This window comes from Engystomops pustulosus, chromosome 6 (assembly GCF_040894005.1).
Source record: "Engystomops pustulosus chromosome 6, aEngPut4.maternal, whole genome shotgun sequence".
Taxonomy (NCBI): Eukaryota; Metazoa; Chordata; class Amphibia; order Anura; family Leptodactylidae; genus Engystomops; species Engystomops pustulosus.
In genome coordinates, this window is record NC_092416.1 from 34272027 (window position 1) to 34295590 (window position 23564).

The 23564-nt window shown below is 45.5% G+C and overlaps 1 protein-coding gene across 1 annotated transcript in view; it reads left to right on the forward strand.

Moving 5' to 3' along the window:
• The window catches only part of POU2F3 (POU class 2 homeobox 3), a 70037-nt gene that overhangs the window by 33719 nt on the left and 12754 nt on the right, over positions 1-23564 (forward strand). The window contains exons 3-5 of the mRNA XM_072155624.1: positions 5371-5405; positions 10102-10203; positions 10446-10548. Coding sequence (XP_072011725.1) covers positions 5371-5405; positions 10102-10203; positions 10446-10548 — 240 coding nt within the window. The remainder of the gene's footprint in view (positions 1-5370; positions 5406-10101; positions 10204-10445; positions 10549-23564) is intronic.

Here is a 23564-nt window from a genome sequence, read left to right on the forward strand (position 1 = left end):
CTGCCTGCTGATAGGACACCAAGTACAATCTGCTCAGCTCCTCCTGCTCTATATCATGCTGCCTGCAGATAGGACACTATGTACAATCTGCTCAGCTCCTCCTGCTCTATATCATGCTGCCTGCAGATAGGACACTATGTACAATCTGCTCAGCTCCTCTTGCTCTATAACATGCTGCCTGAAGATAGGACACCAAGTACAAACTGCTTAGCTCCTCGTGTTCTATAACATGCTGCCTGCAAATAGGACCATATATACAATCTGCTCAGCTCCTCCTGCTCTATAACATGCTGCCTGCAGATAAAACGCAATCCAAGTTCTACGTAATATGACGGCACTATATAAATAAAGATTATTATTATGTACAATCTACTCAGCTGCTCCTTCTCAATTACAAATTTCCTGCAGATAGGACACTATGTACAATCTACTCATCTCCTCCTGCTCTATAACATACTGCCTGCAGATAGGACACAATGCAAGTGTTATGTAATATGATGGCACTATATAAATAAAAATCATTACTATTATGTACAATCTGCTCAACTCTTCCTGCTCTATAACATGCTGTCTACAGATAGGATGCTATGTATAATCTGCTCAGCTCCTCCTGCTCTATAACATGCTAGATGATGTTTGGATCAGTTCAGGAAGTGTTATAGGATCAGAGAAAGATAGTTTAGGGCTTATGGTTTTAGCAGGAACCTACCCTCGGATCTACCTGATGTAGGGTTTCTTTAAGGCTCCATTCACACGTGTGAGAAGTCGTGAGTTGCAAACTTAGTGGAGAAGGAAGTGTTGAGCGGTGCAATACGGGCAGGAATAGGACCTCCACCATCTTTTATGGCGCTGCAGCAAAGTATGCCCCCCGCATTATGCCCCTCCGTGCGAGCTGTCTCGCCTATGCCCGCCATACACGGCCGTGTGAATGGAGAGGAAGAGAGGAAATGACATTTTGTAAACAAATAGAAATTCTGCTTCTTTTTGTTCTATTTGACAATTCCATCAGATAACGAGGGCAGACACTGGTTCTACCATAACAATATTTGATGAAGATATGCAAATGGTTTCTTCTTTGTCCTCGCTGCTTCTAAGGATAACTATACAAACATAAGCTCTGCATGGCTGTGCTAGACATAGCGAGAGCTGCGGGGCCAGAAATCTCTTCTCCAGACACAATGGAGGCCCAAGGGAAGAAGGATGGGTGAGGACAAAGACAGCACCGGGACCCAGTGACTCGGCTCCTGCTTATGGAAGCAAAGCTGGGCTGATAATAAACCAGGGACACTTACTCATAGATCCAGGCACCGTGACTGTGGTTATCTTCTTATATATGTTATCCATGGCCTCCTTGCTCCTAAAGTCAACCTGTATAATTATGCTAATTATGTTATCAGGGTTGTTACCAGAGCTCTTCCGTGATGCAGCTTCACAGGCTGTTACAGTGTCTTCCCCCGTGCTCCATCAGCACTTCCCCCTCTCTCTGCCTGATGTAATCTCACTGAAGCAGATCAAGTTTCAAAACCCAGTGGGAGGGGCTAAGTGCTCCTGTACAGTGTAACAGCCTGTGGAGCTGCAGCACTGAGCCCCTTCTGGCTCATTAGCATAATTTGAAAAGTAAATTTCCTGTAGGTCGATTTCCTTTAAATGTGAGCGCACATACTTGTAAAAAGTCCTCAAGAGCAGCCTAATGGACTATACAATAACAAGAGGGCCAGCCTAAGGGCTGCAGAGGTTTCCCCAGGTCCAAAAAAATCTTGGGGGTCAATGTGGTGTAACTTCTACATATTAGGATCTAGGTATTACAATACTTTATAGTTGGGTCCTGGGGTATATCTTGCACTGGGATTGTGTGTTACACACCACTACCATCACGCCTTAAAATAAATGCCATGCTTGAACACTCTGTATGATGAAACTTGTTCCACTCTGTGCTTGGACTTGTAGTTCACCATAGCTCTATTTTACTTGAGGAGGATAATACCCTAGTGCAGTGGGGGCGAACCTATGGCACTGGTGCCAGAGGCGGCACTCGGGGGCCTCTCTGTGGGCACCCAGGCCATCACCCCAGCATGAAGTTCACCAGACAGGACTCAAAGAATCTGCCTACAATGATAGTCGAATTTGCCCTCCTCCTTTCAACTGTGTTGGTGTCTGAATGATTGAAAGTTGTCAAAGAACAAGGAGAAATAAATCACTGCTTAAATTGCTGTGCTGGCACTTTGCATTAAAGGGCACCTACCACCACAAATCTACCTATAAAGGTAGATTGGGTGGTAGGTGCATCAATGGGACGTGAGGATAGCCCTTTTAAGGGCTAATCCTCACGTCCCCTCACTTTTTGGGTAACTTTTATTCCACATATATTTAAATTTACTTATGCGGCTACCGGGGCGTGGAGTAGCCGCATACGAGATTACATGAGGCGGCTACTCCACGCCCCGGTACCCACTTTACCCCTCCTACTCACCCATCTTCGGCGCGCAGCTCCGCGTAGCTGCGCGCCCTCGTCCGGCGACCCTGCCGTCTGCGCATGCGCAGAAGAGCAGGCCCGCGCCTGCGCGGTCACTGCTCCGAAACAGGCGCGGGCCGGCTCTTCTGCGCATGCGCAGACGGCAGGGTCGCCGGACGAGCGCGCGCAGCTACGCGGAGCTGCGCGCCGAAGATGGGTGAGTAGGAGGGGTAAAGTGGGTACCGGGGCGTGGAGTAGCCGCCTCATGTAATCTCGTATGCGGCTACTCCACGCCCCGGTAGCCGCATAAGTAAATTTAAATATATGTGGAATAAAAGTTACCCAAAAAGTGAGGGGACGTGAGGATTAGCCCTTAAAAGGGCTATCCTCACGTCCCATTGATGCACCTACCACCCAATCTACCTTTATAGGTAGATTTGTGGTGGTAGGTTTCCTTTAAGTAAGGGGCTTTTGGTTGAAGTTTGGGCACTCAGGCTCTAAAAGGTTCACCATCACTGCCCTAGTGTCTCACTGTGCAGTATATAAGGCTGAGCTGAGTTCTGGAGAATTGGTATGGACTTTGTATTATTCATTATAGACCAATTCATAGATTTCTAGTTTGTATGTTTAGCATTTATGATGGAATGCTGAGCCCGGTAGAATTTCATGTTCCTTTTTTTTCTTGTTTATGCTGGGATTTGTAGTAGTTCGGTGTCCTATTGTATGTTTATTCCTTACTGGGATTTGTATTACTTCTACGTTCTAGTTTCAATGATCTTTTTAGCTTTTATTTTCTAAAAATGAGTAGTGGTGAAGCGTAGCACTAAGTTTACGTAAGTCTGTTGCCATAATTTTGTTGCCAACTTGTTGCATCTGTGCAGCTGAGCAAAACGGAACAATACGGGACTTGTTAAAGAAAGCTGACACTTGTTAACCCTTTAACGCCGCAGCCCTTTTTTGTTTTTGCATTTCCATTTTTCACCCCCCCCCACCTTCAAAAATCTATAACTTTTTTTATTTTTCCATGTAGAGAGCTGTGTGACGGCTTTGTTTTCTGCGTAACATTGCACTCCGTAGTGACAATATTTAATATTCCATGCCTTGTACTGGAGGAAAGTGCAAAATGCATTGGTGATAAAACACATTTGCACCATTTCCTTGTGGGCTTGGATTTTACAGTATTCACTGTGCGCCCCAAATGACATGTTTTATTTATTCTTTGGGTCGGTGCAATCACAAGTATAACAAATTTATATAGGTTTTTTAATGTTTTCATACATTTACAAAAAAATGAAAAACTCCTGTATAAAAAAAAAATTCTTTTTCATACTTCAGTGTACGGAGCTGTGGGTGGTGTCATTTTTTTGTGACTTTTGATGACGTTTTCAGTGCAAGATCTTAAGGATTGTACGGCCTTTTGATCACTTTTTATAGAATTTTTTTATATTTTTCAAAATGGTTAAAAAGTGCCATTTTCGACTTTGGGCGATATTTTCGGTTACAAGGTTAAACGGCAGGAATTACTATTATATTTGGAAATATCGGATATTTTGGGATGCGGTGATAACTAACATGTTTAGGATTTTTACTGTTTATTTATATTTATATCAGTTTTAGGGAAAGGGGGGTGATTTGAATTTTTAGGGTTTTTTTTTTTTTTTTTTTTTTTTAAACTTCTGTTTGTTTTTTTTTACAATTATTAGACTCCCTAGGGTACTTTAACCCTAGGGTGTCTGATTGATCTTACCAAATTGCACATTGTAATACATGGTGAATTTTACTGGCAAGTGCAGGGGCATAACTACAGGAATAGCAGACATAGCAACCGCTATGGGGCCCAGAGTGTCAGGGAGCCCTGGCATCTGGGTTAAAATTTATGTGTGTATGCTGTATGTGTGTGTATATGCTGTATGTTTGTATATAGTTTTGTACGTATGCGTGTATTTGCTATATGTGTGTGTATATGTTGCATGGGTGTATATGGTACTATATGTATGTTTATGCAGTATGTGTGTATGTGGTGTATATATGCTGTATATGTACATGTATGCTGTGTAAAATAAAAATTAAGGGCCCTATTAAGAAATCTGCTCTTCAAGTTACACCCCAGGCAAAGTGTATTAGATTTTAATTTTCAGAAATCAATGGAAAACGACCATTGGTTGGTGTAGGTTTACAGTGAAATCTCACAGCAGATTTTAGTCTTTGCAACACAGAGGGGCACATGAACCTTTGTTTGGGCTTTGTGCTCCTGGCTTTTTTTTTCTTTTTCTGTTGCTCAGATGAGCTTAGGAGTTTTGCCTTTTTTACATTTTAGTTAAAGGGGTTATCCCGAGGCTGAAAACCATGGCTGCTTTCTTCCAAAAACAGCGCCACACCTGACCGTGGGTAGTGTGTGGTATTGCAACTAAGCTCCATTGATTTCTATATAGCTGAGCTGCAATACCAGCATTAACCATGGTCAGGTGTGGCGCTGTTTTTGGAAGAAAGCAGCCATGTTTTTCAGCTTCCGGAGAACCCCTTTAAGTTCTTTCATGAATTTTATTGATTTGTGACTTTTTTGTGACTTTTTACAGCTTTACATCTGGAATCAGGTTAGGACACTGCAAAACACTGCAGAAAAATCAGACAATGGGGAACATGAAGTAAAAAAAAACACTCAAAAAGACTTGAAAAGTCACAAAAAAAGAAGAAAAAAACAAACCAAAGCAAAGATATTTGTGCCCCAGTGAATCTGTTGGTGCAAATCTGGTGAATTTTTTTTCTTATCTGGACTTCTAGCACAAACCCCAGATGTTACCTGTTGTATCAGAATGCTGGGAACATTCGGAAGATCATAAACCATTGTTTTCCGTAATATTCCACTATATTCTGTACCTCCTGCATGTTACTTATGTTGTTGGTGTTCTTTGTTCTAGGTGGCGAGAGAGAGTCCCTAGATTTCGGCAGACAGGTGAGTCACTTTTTCTAGATTTATTTGTGTGAAAACTTAACTAACTTACCAACCACGAGAGCCACCGTACCAATCTGGTCTGCACTCTCATTCTGTGCATGTGAAACACTTTGCCCTCCGAGTTCACCTGCCATCATTTAGGATTGACCAGGCACCAGGCATTTTGCAAGGCAAGGTTGTGGCAATGTCATTAGTAGAGAGGGAGCGTTACACACACATGAACTCCATGCATGAGAAAATGTGCAGAGAAGAGTCATATTTTGCCTGAGAAGAGTCACCTTTAGAGGCTGCAGGGGAAGTATCACATCAGATGCCGCTATCTTCGGATCTATAGCACCTAGAACCATGCAGCTGGTGTCATATTAAACATAAGAATCTCATATTTCAAATTTGTGGTTCTTTGAGTAGTGAATCCGGACATACAGACAGCTAAAGACATAGTTGGAACTTTATGCTACCAGCATAAGGGAGGTGAGCTGAACATTACTTTTTCTTTTGTTTTTGTTCACACCAATATTGTGCTGCCGACACTTCATAAGTAAGACGCAAGGGGGAAAAAATACAGTTTTCTGTTGAAAAGTTAATAATGATGCCCCGTATGTCTGGGAAGTAAAAAGACTCCGTTAACAGACTAAAAGTTAGCAAGAAGGAACCGGGGACGGGGGATGTTACAAGGGCCCCTCCGTGCTGTAACTTTAAAGGCATGTCTCACTTTACCCCCTGCTCCCTCGCCACTTCCCCTCCCCCTGCCTGTGATCTCATGGCAGCAGGAGTTTCAGCAAGGAGTGGGAGGGGGAAGTTCTCCTACACAGTGTAACAGGCTGTGAAGCTACAGCACAGAGGGGCTCTGGTAAAGCCCCTGAGCCCTGCAAGCTCAATAGCATAACTTTAAAAGCATAACTTTGTAAGGAGGCCATGGATAACAAATATTAAATGATTACCACAATCGCTGTGCCTGGATCTATGAGTAAGTGCCCCTGGTTTATCATGATGGATTTTGATGGTAAAATAATAGGAGGATTTGGCCAATAAAGGCTGTATCTACAGTCCTTCAAAAATCAACTTTTAAAAGTATTAGGTGTAATGAGACTGAAAGGCTACTGGGGTTGTAACCAGAAGATGCTGCAGATTCACAGGCTGTTACACTGTCTCCCCCACTCCTCCCTGGCATGTCCACCCTCACTCTACCTGATGTAATCTCACCACAGCAGAGGAAGTTTTACCACTTAGTGGGAGAGGTGAAGTGCTCCTGCACAGCATAACAGCCTGTGAATCTAAAGTGTGGAGGGGATTTAGGATCATTAGAAAATTTTTAAAAGTTGATAGTTAGAAGTTGGGGAGGCCATAAATAACAAAGATTCCCACAGTCACGGTGTCTGGATCTATGAGTAAGTGTCACAAAGCACAGACCATAGAACCCACGATGGATAATTATTATTTTGTCTTCTCTGTGTTCCTTGTGCACTTTGTTCATCTTCAGCCATCTTCTCCAGGGCACACACCCTATTTACATGTTGATTTGCATTAATGATCCGAGAATTTCAAGGCACTTGGACATTTTCTCCGGAGGCAGCGACAAGCTGGAGCATGTTACGTGCATGTGACACACGCAAACTACACAGGATACACAGATGCAGCAGATAACACAAAGTAATGTCACTGCTGTCATCCCATCTCCAATTCATTAGATCTTGTTATAGTGTTGGGTCGTTTGCGAACGAGTCGGCACAAAGAGCCGGCTCTTGTTCATAAACGACAAGAGCCGGCTCCCTGCAGTGAGCCCATGGTTCACTTAACTCCGCCCCTAACTAGCTCACCGCGCCCCCTTTAACCCGATACAATCGGGTTAAAAGTGGTGTGGTGTCTGGTGGCTGACTGGCCTGTGGCTCCCTATTATATATTTAATAGGGAGCTGTTCATGAGCCAGAAGAGCTGGCTCTTCTTAATGAGCGGAGCCTAATAAGCCGGCTCACTAAGAAGACGGAATTCCCATCACTATCTTGTTACTTATCTGAATATATGGGATCCGATCAGTTCTTCGAAACCTCAGGGGGGGGAAATATCATATGCCGAGATACGATGGAAGCCTCACCCCTCCAGGGGCGCCGGATACATCAAGACACCTAGGCCTCCTGTTGTATTCGGGGGGGGGGGGGGGGGGGAGCTTGTGCAAAAAACATGTTAATGTTTCATAGTTAATGCAGTTATACAAAAGACATATGTCCATCAAGATTTACCAAGGAAGGACTGTAAGGGTGGTGACGCACATGGCGTTTTTGTGCCGTTTTTGTGCCATTTTAGTTAGTGAGTTTTCAGATCGTTAAAAACACATGCGTTTTTTTGAAAATGCATGTGTTTGTTGACAGGTTTGACCAATGAACTTAATTCAAGCTGGTCAAAAAAGCAAGCGTTTTCAAAAAACGCATGGGTTTTTTTTTTTCGATCTGAAAATGCACTACTAAAAGCGGCCTGAAAATGCCATGTGTGTCACCACCCTAAGGGAAACAACACTATGTTATAACATAGCCATCAATGTTATTTAGGTGTAAAAAGGCATCTAGACTCTTCTTGAAGCTCTCTGCTGTCCCTGCTGTGACCAGCGCCTGAGCTCAGCTATTCCACACATTCACTGTCCTTACAGTAAAGAAGCCCAGTATCCTCTGGCGATTAAACCTTGTTTTTTCCAGACGCAAACAGCGCCCCCTTGTCTATTGATTTGATATTAGTACATCACACACCGGCTGCAGTTGTATGAAGAGGATGCTCTCTCCATACCCGATCATGGGTGTTAATCTTATCTCTGCTGCTGGCGGGGTGCGGGTCCCGCAATTTTGCTTGAGATTGTCGATCCCCGTGTTGTCATCGGGGAGTGACGATCTGTCACCATGACAGCCTAAGGGGCTGGATGGTTTCTGCCCATTCGTTACAACGTGCCAGTGGCACATTGTAACGGATGATCTATAAAATCCCCATATACTGCCATATTGTAGTGGACCTGAATAACATCCACAACATGGATAAAAATAGTTCCAGGGTAAGCCAAATTTTAAAGGAACGCTTCAATCATAGCTAATTCATTGAATAACACATGTACAGGACCTAAAGGGAGGAGCAGGACTCATTTGTATTGTATTTCTAGAACCTGGAGTCCTGCTACTCCCTTTAGGCCATACAAAAGGTACAATTCAATGAATCAGCTATGACTGGAGTGTTCCTTTAATTACCAGGTGTTTTTTTTGCACATTTATAACAATTTTCCCTACAAAGTATCTTCATTATTTGTTTATTTTGGCTCCATGTCTTTCCTGCAACCTCTTCATTAGCAGGAAATATAGTGGATGAGGAGGGAGCGCAGCGCACCAAGCCGGGTCTTGTCCTATTTCCTTGGGGAAATGGGTGGGGAACATTTGGCATAGTCTGGCTTGTTAGTAAACAGCTCCATAACCGAAGCCTTATCCTCTTCTGTGCAGTGAGAAGCCACATGCCTGCAGCCGCGCAATACTCATGACACATGATTGTATAAGCAGATAATACACACATATGATACGACAGGGGCTAATCATTTAAAGGGGTTTTCCCACGAAGAAAAGTTAGGCCCTATTTACTTGCTGATCAGTAGGGGTCTCATTGCTGAGACCCCCACTGATCATGAAAACGAGGGGTCCAACTAATGGAGCAGACGGCCGCGCATGACCATTCTGCTCCATTGATCTCAGTCAGCTCCATGGAGATTAATGGAGCGGAACAGTCATGCGCAGCCGCCTGCTCCATTACTCTAACGGAGCAACACTGGGTCCGACGGAGGTACGTGGGACCCCATCGGACCCCTCGTTTTCGTGATCTGTGGGGGTCTCAGCACTCAGTCCCCCACGTTAGGCCCTATCCCGTGGATAAGGCCTAACTTTTCTTTGTGGGAACACCCCTTTAATTAACCAATTTGATATTTATATGGTCAATAAACTTTTAGCAAAACGTGTATAAAACCAAGCAAATATAAGAAACTTAGTAAGGCTACATCCACGTGTCTAAGCATAAGCCTGGAAAGCTCACAATGTGCACACTAAACGTGTCTATAGATTTATAGGGTGATTAATCCGAAGTGTCTAAGAGCAGAACTGTTCTAGCTGCCCATGGCCACCAATCAGAGATCAGTTTTTTTTACAAACAGCTGTGGGAAAATGAAAGCTGGGCTCTAATTGGTTCCCATGAGCAGCTAAAACAGTTCTGCTTTCAGATACTTCTGATAAATCTGATATGTTGCGTCCTGCAGAAACACTGGATGAAAAATTGCGGCAGTATATGCAGAATCAGCGGACTAGCTCTATGTCAACCTGTTTCCTGTGGGACGGAACAGCATATGCTCAGCAGAAGCCATAATGGCATCCATCCCAAACCTCGACTGAGAGTACACTGAGTATTTCCCAAGTGATGTGACCATCCATATAACGGCACCTGAAACACTACACCATAGCTTTAAAAATATGTCAGAATCCTCCGCAATTCAGAATGCTGACGAATAATTTTTTAAAACCAGCATACCATAGGCTATTGGAACCTGTCATCAGCTAAAAATGACATTCCTAGTGACAGGTTCCTTTTAATAATGCAACATAGACTTTGCAGGAGCTACAGCATCGCCATCTGTAAATACTGACCAGATAATACAAATTCTGCCTTATAATTCCTTATGTTTTAGATTAAAACTGAAGATTTCAGTGAGACCTTGCAGTCCGGAATACCCCATCGGCCATGCCATCTTTCTCAAGGGTCCTTGATGGGTGGAGGGCAAATGCCCGGGGTAAGTCATCTTTATTTCTTCTTAAAGCATCTTTCCATTCTCTCTAGTTCCTCTCCAGTCTCCACCAATATTCCTTATGATGGAATTCACCGCTAAATCCATGGAGGCCAAGCTGAAGAGCTCACCTGTCTATTTTATGGCCTCCTAACTGTAACTCCGCAATCTTCTCCCTGCAGCTCATCGCATCCAATGGTGAAAAACAATTGTAAAAATGTACAACTTATTTTCGATCCTTCTTGCAGGATATGACGTCTTTACATTCCCTCCAACAACTAGTCCTGGTCCCCAGTCACTTACAGTCAGCTTCCCAGTTCCTGCTCTCACAGTCACAGCCCGTTCAGCAAGGTAACTTATCACATATCTGTTTTCGTCGACACCTTAAAGGGATATTCCTATGAAGACAAGTTTCCTATATGTACACATTCTCTAATTCACTGTTATTAACAAAAATGCTGCATTTCACAGATATAAGTCCAACCTGTCTCTATCAGTCTTGCTGTATACAATTTCAGTTGCCTCTAGACACGACCCTGTAAGTTCTGACTTACTGTGTGACAGCATGGAGCTGAGATTTGTCTGTCTCTGCTGTGTGTACTGTAGCCCCGCCCCCTGCACGGAGCTCAGAGACACTCACTCACTTCCTGCCAGCAAACAGCACATGGTGAGGAAAGAGAAGCTGCAAACTACAAGCTCACAGTGTAACAGTTTATTGGTCTGTCAGCCTCTGTCTGTTATGCCTCTGTGTAATAGGCATCTCATGCATTTCATCATCTCCAGAGATCGCATTAACGCCTCACCAAGCGTCATAGACGCATGATGAGGCGCCATTACTCCCCAGAATAATTGCCAAGCGTAAAAGTACGCTTGGCAATTATCCCCTGTAGTGTGTGAGCTGAGCGGTCCGGAGCGCACAGCAATAGTGTGCAGGACATTACACTGGCAGCGCGCGGGCCGGCACTGCTCAACTCACACTACAGCGCTGGTAGCCTGTAGAATGGAGCTGCTCCGGGTAGCCGTGATGTCACGGCAGGGGGCGGAGCCTCCGGGAAAGGGGCGTGGCTTACCACGCAGTCTCCTCACAGGAAGTCGAGCTGTAATGGCTGCCTGCAAGTACAGGAGTGGATGTGATAAGGTCAAGGAAGACCTGTATTTTACATAGGTCTGCATGTCTGGCGGGTGCTGAGGTGGCAGGTGTGTGTTACGTAGAACTGCGTGTCTGGCGGGTGCTCAGGTGGCATGAGGTATATGTTACGTGGGACTGCTTCTCTGGCGGGTGCTGAGGTGGCAGGTGTGTGTTACGTGGGACTGCATGTCTGGTGCTGAGGTGGCATGAGGTATATGTTACATGGGACTGCGTGTCTGGCAGGTGCTGAGGTGGCAGGTGTATGTTACGTGGGACTGCATGTCTGGTGCTGAGGTGGCATGAGGTATATGTTACATGGGACTGCGTGTCTGGCAGGTGCTGAGGTGGCAGGTATATGTTACGTGGGACTGCATGTCTGGTGCTGAGGTGGCATTAGGTATATGTTATGTGGGACTGCGTGTCTGGCAGGTGCTGAGGTGGCAGGTGTATGTTACGTGGGACTGCATGTCTGGTGCTGAGGTGGCATGAGGTATATGTTACATGGGACTGCGTGTCTGGCAGGTGCTGAGGTGGCATGAGGTATATGTTACATGGGACTGCATGTCTGGTGCTGAGGTGGCATTAGGTATATGTTATGTGGGACTGCATGTCTGGTGCTGAGGTGGCAGGTGTGTGTTATGTGGGACTGCATGTCGTGCTGAGGTGGCAGGTGTGTGTTATGTGGGACTGCATGTCGTGCTGAGGTGGCATGAGGTGTATGTGAAACAGAACAGTAAAAACACGTAAAAAATGACACAAATTCAATTAATAAAAAACCTAAAAAAAACGCCTCCCCCCAACACAGACACCAAAAAAAATAAACCAAAATTTCTTTTTAAAAAAAACATTTTACAAAGCAACTATCATGGATTTGCAGTGTCAGCTGCAGTCTGGCCACTGGGGCTCGGTGGCGGCTGCCACAGTCTGGTCACATGGGGAGAGGGATACATTGTGCGTTAGCCACAGTCTGGTCACATGGGGAGAGGGATACATTGTGTGTTAGCCATAGTCTGGTCACATGGGGAGAGGGATACATTGTGCGTTAGCCACAGTCTGGTCACATGGGGAGAGGGATACATTGTGTGTTAGCCATAGTCTGGTCACATGGGGAGAGGGATACATTGTGCGTTAGCCACAGTCTGGTCACATGGGGAGAGGGATACATTGTGCGTTAGCCGCAGTCTGGTCACATGGGGAGAGGGATACATTGTGCGTTAGCCACAGTCTGGTCACATGGGGAGAGGGATACATTGTGCGTTAGCCACAGTCTGGTCACATGGGGAGAGGGATACATTGTGTGTTAGCCATAGTCTGGTCACATGGGGAGAGGGATACATTGTGCGTTAGCCACAGTCTGGTCACATGGGGAGAGGGATACATTGTGCGTTAGCCACAGTCTGGTCACATGGGGAGAGGGATACATTGTGTGTTAGCCACAGTCTGGTCACATGGGGAGAGGGATACATTGTGCGTTAGCCACAGTCTGGTCACATGGGGAGAGGGATACAGTGTGCGTTAGCCGCAGTCTGGTCACATGGGGAGAGGGATGCATTGTGCGTTAGCCGCAGTCTGTACGTTTGGTGTCAGCGGCGTTAGCCACAGTGTGGTGGTGGGAGGTCTCGGCGGGCCGCAGTCTGTACGTTTGGTGTCAGCGGCGTTAGCCACAGTGTGGTGGTGGGAGGTCTCGGCGGGCCGCAGTGTGGTGGTGGGAGGTCTCGGCGGGCCGCAGTGTGGTGGTGGGAGGTCTCGGCGGGCCGCAGTGTGGTGGTGGGAGGTCTCGGCGGGCCGCAGTGTGGTGGTGGGAGGTCTCGGCGGGCCGCAGTGCGGTGGTGGGAGGTCTCGGCGGGCCGCAGTGCGGTGGTGGGAGGTCTCGGCGGGCCGCAGTCTGGTGGTGGGAGGTCTCGGCGGGCCGCAGTCTGGTGGTGGGAGGTCTCGGCGGGCCGCAGTGCGGTGGTGGGAGGTCTCGGCGGGCCGCAGTGCGGTGGTGGGAGGTCTCGGCGGGCCGCAGTGCGGTGGTGGGAGGTCTCGGCGGGCCGCAGTCTGGTGGTGGGAGGTCTCGGCGGGCCGCAGTCTGGTGGTGGGAGGTCTCGGCGGGCCGCAGTCTGGTGGTGGGAGGTCTCGGCGGGCCGCAGTGTGGTGGTGGGAGGTCTCGGCGGGCCGCAGTGTGGTGGTGGGAGGTCTCGGCGGGCCGCAGTGCGGTGGTGGGAGGTCTCGGCGGGCCGCAGTGCGGTGGTGGGAGGTCTCGGCGGGCCGCAGTCTGGTGGTGGGAGGTCTCGGCGGGCCGCAGTCTGGTGGTGGGAGGTCTCGGCGGGCCGCAGTCTGGTGGTGGGAGGTCTCGGCGGCCGCAGTGTGGTGGTGGGAGGTTTCGGCGGGCCACAGTCGGGTGGTGGGAGGTTTCGACGACTTTGGTTGGGGGGTTGGTGGCGTTGGCTCCAGTCTGGGCAATGCATGATGTAACATCACTATAACTGCCTCAATTTGCTATTTAAACACAGAAGACACTGACACATGATTTTCTTATATAATTAGCATCTATCAACATTATACACCGCTATGAGTTATATACTTGTATTACTGAAAATTTCATACTCCTTCCTGGCTAAAAATACTCCTCAAAAATAGTAAGAGGAGTATTATTACCCTTCTAGAAATATGTTAGTGCGACCTCTGATCATCTCTGATCTGTCTCATCTCTTTCTATGTGTCAGTGTGCTAGTATAATGTCAGAAGCCAGAAGAAAGTGTATATGCACCTGTACCCTGATAATCTAACCAGATTGTCACCCCACAGAACTAGATGGGTCATAATGTGTCTGCTTAGACAGTCCCCACCCACACCCTGGGATTTTGCACTGAACAACCTAGGGAGTGATAAGAGCTAAAACAGCTATAACACTGAGTAACATTGTAAAGTAAGGGGTTAAAATGATCTTTCTTGTGTAAACATCACTAGGGGATTGAGATTTGAGAATTTTCTTTCATGGGAAAACCCCTTTTAAGGGATCACTAAAATGTTTGGAAAAAAGTTTGTTCCTATGACTACCACTGTAGCTGACATATTCCTGAAGTTGCACTGTTCCCATGTTATTCCTCCTCCAGGCTTATGTATAAATTGACAAATGGATGTGACTAGTTGCGTGGTGGGGGGTCCAATCAATTCTCACCACACCAGACACAGACCATGGGGCTTATTTACTAAGGGTCCACAGACGCAGTTTCGTCTGACTTCCCGGCGTTTTCAGTTTCGTGCGACTGTGACAGGTATTTAAAGGGGGATTGTGTCGCACACGATCGGATTTTGGCGCAGTTGCGATGGGAGAATGTGTTCTTTGATGTCACAAGTGACGTCCCTTGCCCTGGCCTCCTGGGGATTGTAAGAATTCCTGGAAACCCCTTTTAATTTATTGATAGAGGAATGTCACTTTACTGGGAATATATGTATTAAGGCTTGGTTCACATCACATTTTAAGCCTTCAGTTGTAAGCAGGGGCCTAACTTGAAGCTGATGGGCCCCAGTGCAACGTCTGCGCGAGGCCCCCCGACTATGATATGTGGTTTATAGAACTAGTCAGGAAGTGACACCTTATGGGCCCCCTAAACCTCTTGGGGTCCAATGTGACCGCACTCTCTGCAGCCCCTCAAGTTATGCCCCTGGTTGTAAGGACACACTGGGGGGACTCCTGAAGTATTCTGCAGGACTAGGACATATCTCACAGTGGGATATGTCATCCTGTTCCTCCCACTACACCCTAAACTTGGAGAAGGAGTGTTCAAGATGCTTCCACCTGAAATGTCACTGTTTTTATATGGAAAATTACATCAGTGGGAATTCAGCAGAGGCCGGGGATGGATGCAATACTTTGCATCCGTACCCCATGGGCTCCAATGACCTCTACTGAATGTATGTGTCCCTCAGCAGGAGGCAGCGGGATGGAAAGATTTAGCTTCATTCAGTTTTTGTCTATGGATACACTCAGTGTATATGCCGGGAGCTTTTGAAGAAAAAGCCATGAATGTAGCATAAAGGGGCTGTCTGGAATAATTATATTTCTCGCAGGGGGCAAGGCTTGGTGTACAAATGCAAACCAGCAGTATGGAAAGCGGTGCTACAGGGGAGCACAGCAGAGGAGGGAAAGGTATAGGCTTATTTGGTATTTTACATTAGCCATTTCTCCCTCCTATAGTTGTATTAAACCAGGACAACCCTTTAAAGGGAACCTGTCACCGCGTTTTACATCATTAAACTACTAGTCCCCTCAGGTAGGGTATGAAATGTAATATAAATCTCTTATGTAAATAATCTCTCCAAAAATCAGGCAAATATGACTCTTCTCATCCCATTTTCACATGAGATAAGTCAAGTTTAGTAGTTGTAAGTGTACTGTCACTTCAGAAGCCAGTTGTTCTTGGTTTCTATAGAACCTAGAAGGATGCTTTGTGTCATATTAAAGATAAGGATCTCATCTTTCAGATCCCATGGAGCTGATGGTTCTGTGAGCTTCAGAACTGGATATACAGGCAGCTAAATAATAGGTGGGAACTAGATCTTTATCTGTTTCTTGCATTTCCAAATATGTCTTTCGCTCATAAGACTGATGTCATCTGAAAGATGATATCGTTATCTTTAACATGACACCAGCAGCAGGTTGAAGTGACTCTTCTGAAGTGACTCTACCGATGCAACCACTAAACTTGACTCGTCTCATGTGAAACCATGAAAAAAGATGAAAAGAGTCATATTTGCCTGACTTTTAGGCAAGATTTTACATAAAAGAGGGAATTCTACAAAGGACAATTCATCCCCTACCTGAGGGGGCTAGTGGTTTAGTGGGGTAAAACATGGTGACAGGTTTCCTTTAAAGGGCATCTACCACCAGGATGAAGGATTGTATGCAAATGAGCCTGAGGGGCTCCAGACTTTATAGGTCTTAATGACGCCTAGAGCCCCTCAGGCATATTTGCATACAATTCTTAATCCTGGTGACAGGTTTGCCTTAAACGGCATCTACCACCAGGATGAAGGACTGTATGCAAATGAGCCTGAGGGGCTCCAGGCTTCATTGCTCTTAATGAAGCCTGGAGCCCCTCAGGCTCGTTTGCACACAGTCTTTCATCCTGGGCGTAGATGCCGTTTAAAGGAAACCTGTCACCAGGATTAAAGATTGTATGCAAATGAGCCTGAGGGGCTCTAGGCGTCATTCAGACCTATGAAGCCTGGACAGGTTTCCTTTAAGTAAAATAGTCAGAAATTATAACAGATCTTAGGTAAAGGGGTTGTGTCATCATGACCTTCTATGAAATTGTAAATGTTATTTATGACCAAACGCTTTACACTAAATAGCCACACTTTCAGGTATATAAACCTTAAAGCCTCACTAACAATAATGTGCTGAATGTTGGAGGGTGGAGAAGAAGCTGAAATGAGAGGAGTATAATGCCTGTCACACAGAGGACTTACCAGTGACTTGGTACATGTAGCTGTTACAAATAGTCTTCCAGAGATGACCAATCAGTGATTAGCAGACATAATACATGCCAGGTTGGCTGACATGGTTCCTCAACCAATGTACACAGACTCATTCAATATTTATCCAAACTATACAAACAGTTTTTTTGAGCATACAAAAAAACCCCCAAATAAATTATATATCAAGGAAATGCAATGAGGTTTAGAGAAGATTAGACGGATCCAAAGTAAACTGCTCCGATCGGTGGAAAGTGAATGTCCACTGTTTTACAAGTTTTCTTTACGAACTTTTACTATAGTGTGTATAGTGTTTAGAGCAGGAGCTCAGATATTACATAGTGTCCTATCTGCAGGCAGCATGTTATAGAGTAGGAGGAGCTGAGCAGATTGTACATAGTGTCCTATCTGCAGGCAGCATGTTATAGAGCAGGAGGAGCTGAGCAGATTGTACATAGTGTCCTATCTGCAGGCAGCATGTTATAGAGCAGGAGGAGCTGAGCAGATTGTACATAGTGTCCTATCTGCAGGCAGCACGTTATAGACCAGGAGGAGCTGAGCAGATTGTACATAGTGTCCTATCTGCAGGCAGCATGTTATAGACCAAGAGGAGCTGAGCAGATTGTACATAGTGTCCTATCTGCAGGCAGCATGTTATAGACCAGGAGGAGCTGAGCAGATTGTACATAGTGTCCTATCTGCAGGCAGCATGTTATAGAGCAGGAGGAGCTGAGCAGATTGTACATAGTATCCTATCTGCAGGCAGCATATTATAGACCAGGAGGAGTGGAGTAGACTGTACATAGTGTCCTATCTGCAGGCAGCATGTTATATACCAGGAGGAGTGGAGTAGATTGTACATAGTGTCCTATCTGCAGGCAACATGTTAAAGAGCAGGAGGAGTGCAGCAGATTGTACATAGTGTCCTGTCTGCAGGCAGCATGTTATAGAGCAGGAGGAGCTGAGCAGATTGTACATAGTGTCCTTCTGCAGGCAGCATGTTATAGACCAGGAGGAGTGGAGTAGACTGTACATAGTGTCCTATCTGCAGGCAGCATATTATATCACCAGGAGGAGTGGAGTAGATTGTACATAGTGTCCTATCTGCAGGCAGCATGTTATAGAGCAGGAGGAGCTGAGCAGATTGTACATAGTGTCCTATCTGCAGGCAGCATGTTATAGAACAGGAGGAGCTGAGCAGATTGTACATAGTGTCCTATCTGCAGGCAGCATGTTATAGACCAGGAGGAGTGGAGTAGACTGTACATAGTGTCCTATCTGCAGGCAGCATATTATATCACCAGGAGGAGTGGAGTAGATTGTACATAGTGTCCTATCTGCAGGCAGCATGTTATAGACCAGGAGGAGCTGAGCAGATTATACATAGTGTCCTATCTGCAGGCAGCATGTTATAGACCAGGAGGAGCTGAGCAGATTGTACATAGTGTCCTATCTGCAGGCAGCATGTTATAGACCAGGAGGAGCTGAGCAGATTGTACATAGTGTCCTATCTGCAGGCAGCATGTTATAGAGCAGGAGGAGCTGAGCAGATTGTACATAGTATCCTATCTGCAGGCAGGATATTATAGACCAGGAGGAGTGGAGTAGACTGTACATAGTGTCCTATCTGCAGGCAGCATGTTATATACCAGGAGGAGTGGAGTAGATTGTACATAGTGTCCTATCTGCAGGCAACATGTTAAAGAGCAGGAGGAGTGCAGCAGATTGTACATAGTGTCCTGTCTGCATGCAGCATGTTATAGAGCAGGAGGAGCTGAGCAGATTGTACATAGTGTCCTATCTGCAGGCAGCATGTTATAGACCAGGAGGAGTGGAGTAGACTGTACATAGTGTCCTATCTGCAGGCAGCATATTATATCACCAGGAGGAGTGGAGTAGATTGTACATAGTGTCCTATCTGCAGGCAACATGTTAAAGAGCAGGAGGAGTGCAGCAGATTGTACATAGTGCCCTATCTGCAGGCAGCATGTTATAGAGCAGGAGGACCTGAGCAGATTGTATATAGTGTCCTATCTGCGGGCAGCATGTTATAGACCAGGAGGAGTGGAGTAGATTGTACATAGTGTCCTATCTGCAGGCAACATGTTAAAGAGCAGGAGGAGTGGAGTAGACTGTACATAGTGTCCTATCTACAGGCAGCATGTTATAGACCAGGAGGAGTGGAGTAGATTGTATATAGTGTCCTATCTGCAGGCAACATGTTAAAGAGCAGTAGGAGTGGAGCAGACTGTACATAGTGTCCTATCTGCAGGCAGCATGTTATAGACCAGGAGGAGTGGAGTAGATTGTACATAGTGTCCTATCTGCAGGCAGCATGTTATAGAGCAGGAGGACCTGAGCAGATTGTATATAGTGTCCTATCTGCGGGCAGCATGTTATAGACCAGGAGGAGTGGAGTAGATTGTACATAGAGTCCTATCTGCAGGTAGCATGTTATAGACCAGGAGGAGTGGAGTAGACTGTACATAGTGTCCTATCTGCAGGCAGCATATTATATCACCAGGAGGAGTGGAGTAGATTGTACATAGTGTCCTATCTGCGGGCAGCATGTTATAGAGCAGGAGGAGTGGAGTAGACTGTACATAGTGTCCTATCTGCAGGCAGCATGTTATAGACCAGGAGGAGTGGAGTAGATTGTATATAGTGTCCTATCTGCAGGCAACATGTTAAAGAGCAGTAGGAGTGGAGCAGACTGTACATAGTGTCCTATCTGCAGGCAGCATGTTATAGACCAGGAGGAGTGGAGTAGATTGTACATAGTGTCCTATCTGCAGGCAGCATGTTATAGAGCAGGAGGAGTGGAGCAGATATTAAATAGTATCCTATCTGCAGGCAGCATGTTATAGAGCAGGAGGAATGGAGCAGAGATTGTACATAGTGTTGTATCTGCAGGTAGCCTGTTATAGAGCAGGAGGCAATGAGCAGATATTACATAGTGTTCTATCTGCAGGTTGCATGTTACAGAGCAGGAGGAGTGGAGCATATTGTACATAGTATCCTATCTGCAGGCAGCATGTTATAGAGCAGGAAAGGCGGAGCAGAATGTACATAGTGTCCTAGCTGCAGGCAGCATGTTATAGAGCAAGAGGAGCTGAGCAGATTGTACACAGTGTCATATCTGCAGGCAACATGTTATAGAGCAGGAGGAGCTGAGCAGATTATACATAGTGTCCTATAAGCAGGCAGTATGGTATAGAGCAGGAGGAGCTGAGCAGATTATACATAGTGTCCTATCAGCAGGCAGCATGTTATAGAGCAGGAGGAGCCGATCAGATTGTATATAGTGTCCTATCTGCAGGCAGCATGTTATAGAGCAGGAGGAGATGAGCAGATTATACATAGTGTCCTATCTGCAGGGAGAATGTTATAGAGCATGAGGAGCTGAGCAGATTATACATAGTGTCCTATCAGCAGGCAGCATGTTATAGAGCAGGAGGAGCTGAGTAGATTTTACATAGTGTCCTATCAGCAGGCAGCATGGTATGGAGCAGGAGGAGTTGATCAGATTGTACATAGTGAGGCAGATTTACTTACCCACTAAGATCGTGCGCCCGAATTCCTGCTTATGTCGCTGCTGCGGTGAGGTCCGTCGGAGTTCACCTGCTTCTTCCTGGTGCATGTGAGTGCTTGATCTTGTGACATAAATCCTTTTAAAATTCCGCGGTTCGTCCGAATCTGTCGGGTTTTCCGACGGCCTCGCCCCCTGATTTCTGTCGCGTGCAAGCCGGTGCCGATGCGCCAAAATTTGATCACGTGCGCCAAAATCCCAGGGCAATTTGGCGCAAAACAAAAATATTCGGGAAACCCGATGAAAGTGCGGTGTTCGGACCCTTAGTAAATGAGCCCCAGTGTCTTATCTGCAGGCAGTATGTTATAGAGCAAGAGGAGCTGAGCAGATTGCACCCAGATAGTCCCATAGAGATCAACAGTGCACATCTCTGTCTTGCACTCCATTGACTTTTATGGGACTTCTTGATCAGCTGATTTGAAACCTGAACGTCTTATTCTGCTTATTGTGGGAGGTGCAACATTAATAAATATTATTAATAAATAAGGCTGTTTAAGCTGATTGAGATCTATGGGCATATGTTTATGTATCTCTATCTTAAAGAAAACCTACCATATAGCAGGATACACCAGGAACATTACTCATACATCCAGGCACTGTGACTGTGCTAATCTCCTTACATTTGTAATCCAAAGCCTCCTTTCTTCACAAGTCAATTTTTAAAATTATTTTTAATGAGCCAGAAGGGCTCCTGGGGGTGTTACTAGAGTCACTCTGTGCTGCAGCTTCACAGGGTGTTACACTATGCAGGAGCACTTCCTGTGCTGCAGTCAGATCATGTCAGGCAGAGGGAGGGGAGCAGAGGGGCAGGGAAAGACAGGTTAACAGCTTGTGAATCTGCAGCATTGAGGAGGGGCTCTGGTAACACCCCCAGGAGTACTTCAAGCTCATTAGCAAAACTTTAAAAGTTGATTTTAGAAGGAAGGAGACCATGGATCCTGAGGCGAGGTGAGTGATCCGACAGAGGTGCGGGGCAGAGGAGAGGGCACTTTTGTGCCTGCGACCTTGGATGTGGGTAGCAGGGGCACCCGTGACATATACAAGTTAATTTCACATTACCTGGCTCACTGCTAGCAGCATGTGGTGAGTTCCCATTGAGGGGCAGCTGCAGCCTATTTGTGCCTGTGTCTCAGTCTCCACTTCTCCGCGCTCATCCAGCTCCCTCCCCATCCCTGCTTCATGTCATGTGCATTATGCAGGCAGGGGAGGGAGGGGGTTGTGTGGAGGAGAGGAAGAATGCATTAGGAGACTGAGACACAGATACACACAGGTTGCAGCTGCCCTGACCAGAGACTCACTACATTCTGCTTGCTGGGAGCCAGGTAATGTGAAATATACTTTTACAAAGTACTGAAATGATGCAGATTGCTGACAAAGGCCTTTTTAAAATCAGCATAGCATAGGCTACTGAAACCTGCTAAAAATGATATTCTTGGTGACAGGTAGGATTGAATCTTCTATAGATATGACTTGATCATGTGACCGGCTCTACATAATGGAAACTTCATAGAACACGATCTGTAGGACAATTACTAGGATTTAGTGTATTCTATTATTATATCGTGTGTTATATCAGCAGGAGAAGGTGATAAATGGCCGCAGTGATGTGACTAATGTACGGAGCACAACAAGGTCTCCATTTGTCTCTTTAGTTGCCTCTCTTTATACGCAGGTTGATAGATGTCGCCTCACATTTTCTCTGACCTCATTAATAAAAAGACATAATGATTTCCGGGAACAATTATCTAATGTGCCACATCAACATGGAGCCTGAAACTGATTATATTATAAAAAAAAAAGTGAATCTTATTAGGGCTAAATATAGAACATTGTGGATATTTCCCAATTATTTCCACCACATGGGCAGCACATACAGGTAGGGGGTCCGTGTGCGATGCCTCCGTGATAGAAAATTGTTGTAGAGCCGGAGAAGTAATTGATATCATTATATTCTCTAGCGATACTGTAGAAAGGCGCCAGGTAAGACGTCAGCGAGCTACATGCGGATAGTGCCACCTACTGGACACGTATGGTCTAGCGTCTCACTAACTGCAGACAATCCTCCCTTATAATGTAGTGCTTACTCCTAATGTATAGAATTTTATCCTCCTATAAATACGCCTTAACTAGCGATGAGTGGACCTGGTAAAATTCACCCAAAAAGTTCAACCAAAACTGAATTTTAGGGTGTGGACACCCCTCTAGTAACACCTGTGATCAGTGTTGGCACCAATCTCGGGTCTTAACTGTTCAAATGTGCAATAATTTTGGGGAGGGTCAACCCTCCCGATGACGTCAACGTGGAATGAATGGCCACAGCAATTTAAGTGTCGCTGGCAACTTTGCCAGTTTATACAGTTAAAGTACAGGATCGGTGCCCGAACCTGGACCCAAATAACGTTTCAGGGCTGCGTTCACTGGACCCAAACCCGCAAAGTTGGGTACACACCTAAACTTAGCAGTTTGGGTCTGATAAACACTAGTCTTATCCTCTTGGTGACCAAAATGCTTTGGGCCAAAATGTCCTAGGTTATTACAGGCAGTCCCCGGGTTACGTACAAGGTTCTGTAGGTTTGTCCTTAAGTTAAGTTGAGTTTGTATGTAAGTCGGAACTGTATATTTTATAATTGTAACCCCCAGCCAGAATTTTTTTGATCTCTGTGACAATTGGATTTTAAAAATGTTGGGTTGTCATAAGAATCAGGAATAACACTAAAGCTTCATTACAGACACCTGTGATAACTGTTACAGCTGATTATTGTAGTCTAGGACTAAAGTACAGTAAATTACCAATTACCAGAGGTCCGTCTGTAACTAGGGGTAGTATGTTAGTCGGGTGTTCTTAAGCAGGGGAACGCCAGTATTTTGTTTAGCCTCACCTTTCAAAAGCCATAATATAAAATATTTCACTACTCTAATACACAGGTTTTTTAATCTTCTTTATTTTTTACTTAAAGGGGTTGTTCACTTTAAACACATTCCTGCACATAATTGATATTGTTTGTGTAATGAAAAGTTATACAATTTCCAATACACTTTCTGTATCAATTCTTAATGGTTTCTAAGATCTCTGCTTGCTGCCTTCTTGCTGTCATGCAACAGGAATCTTCATATTTTACTTCCACTAGATAAACACTGGTCCATGGCTCGTTATACCACACTGTGTATGTGATGCTAATGAGCTGT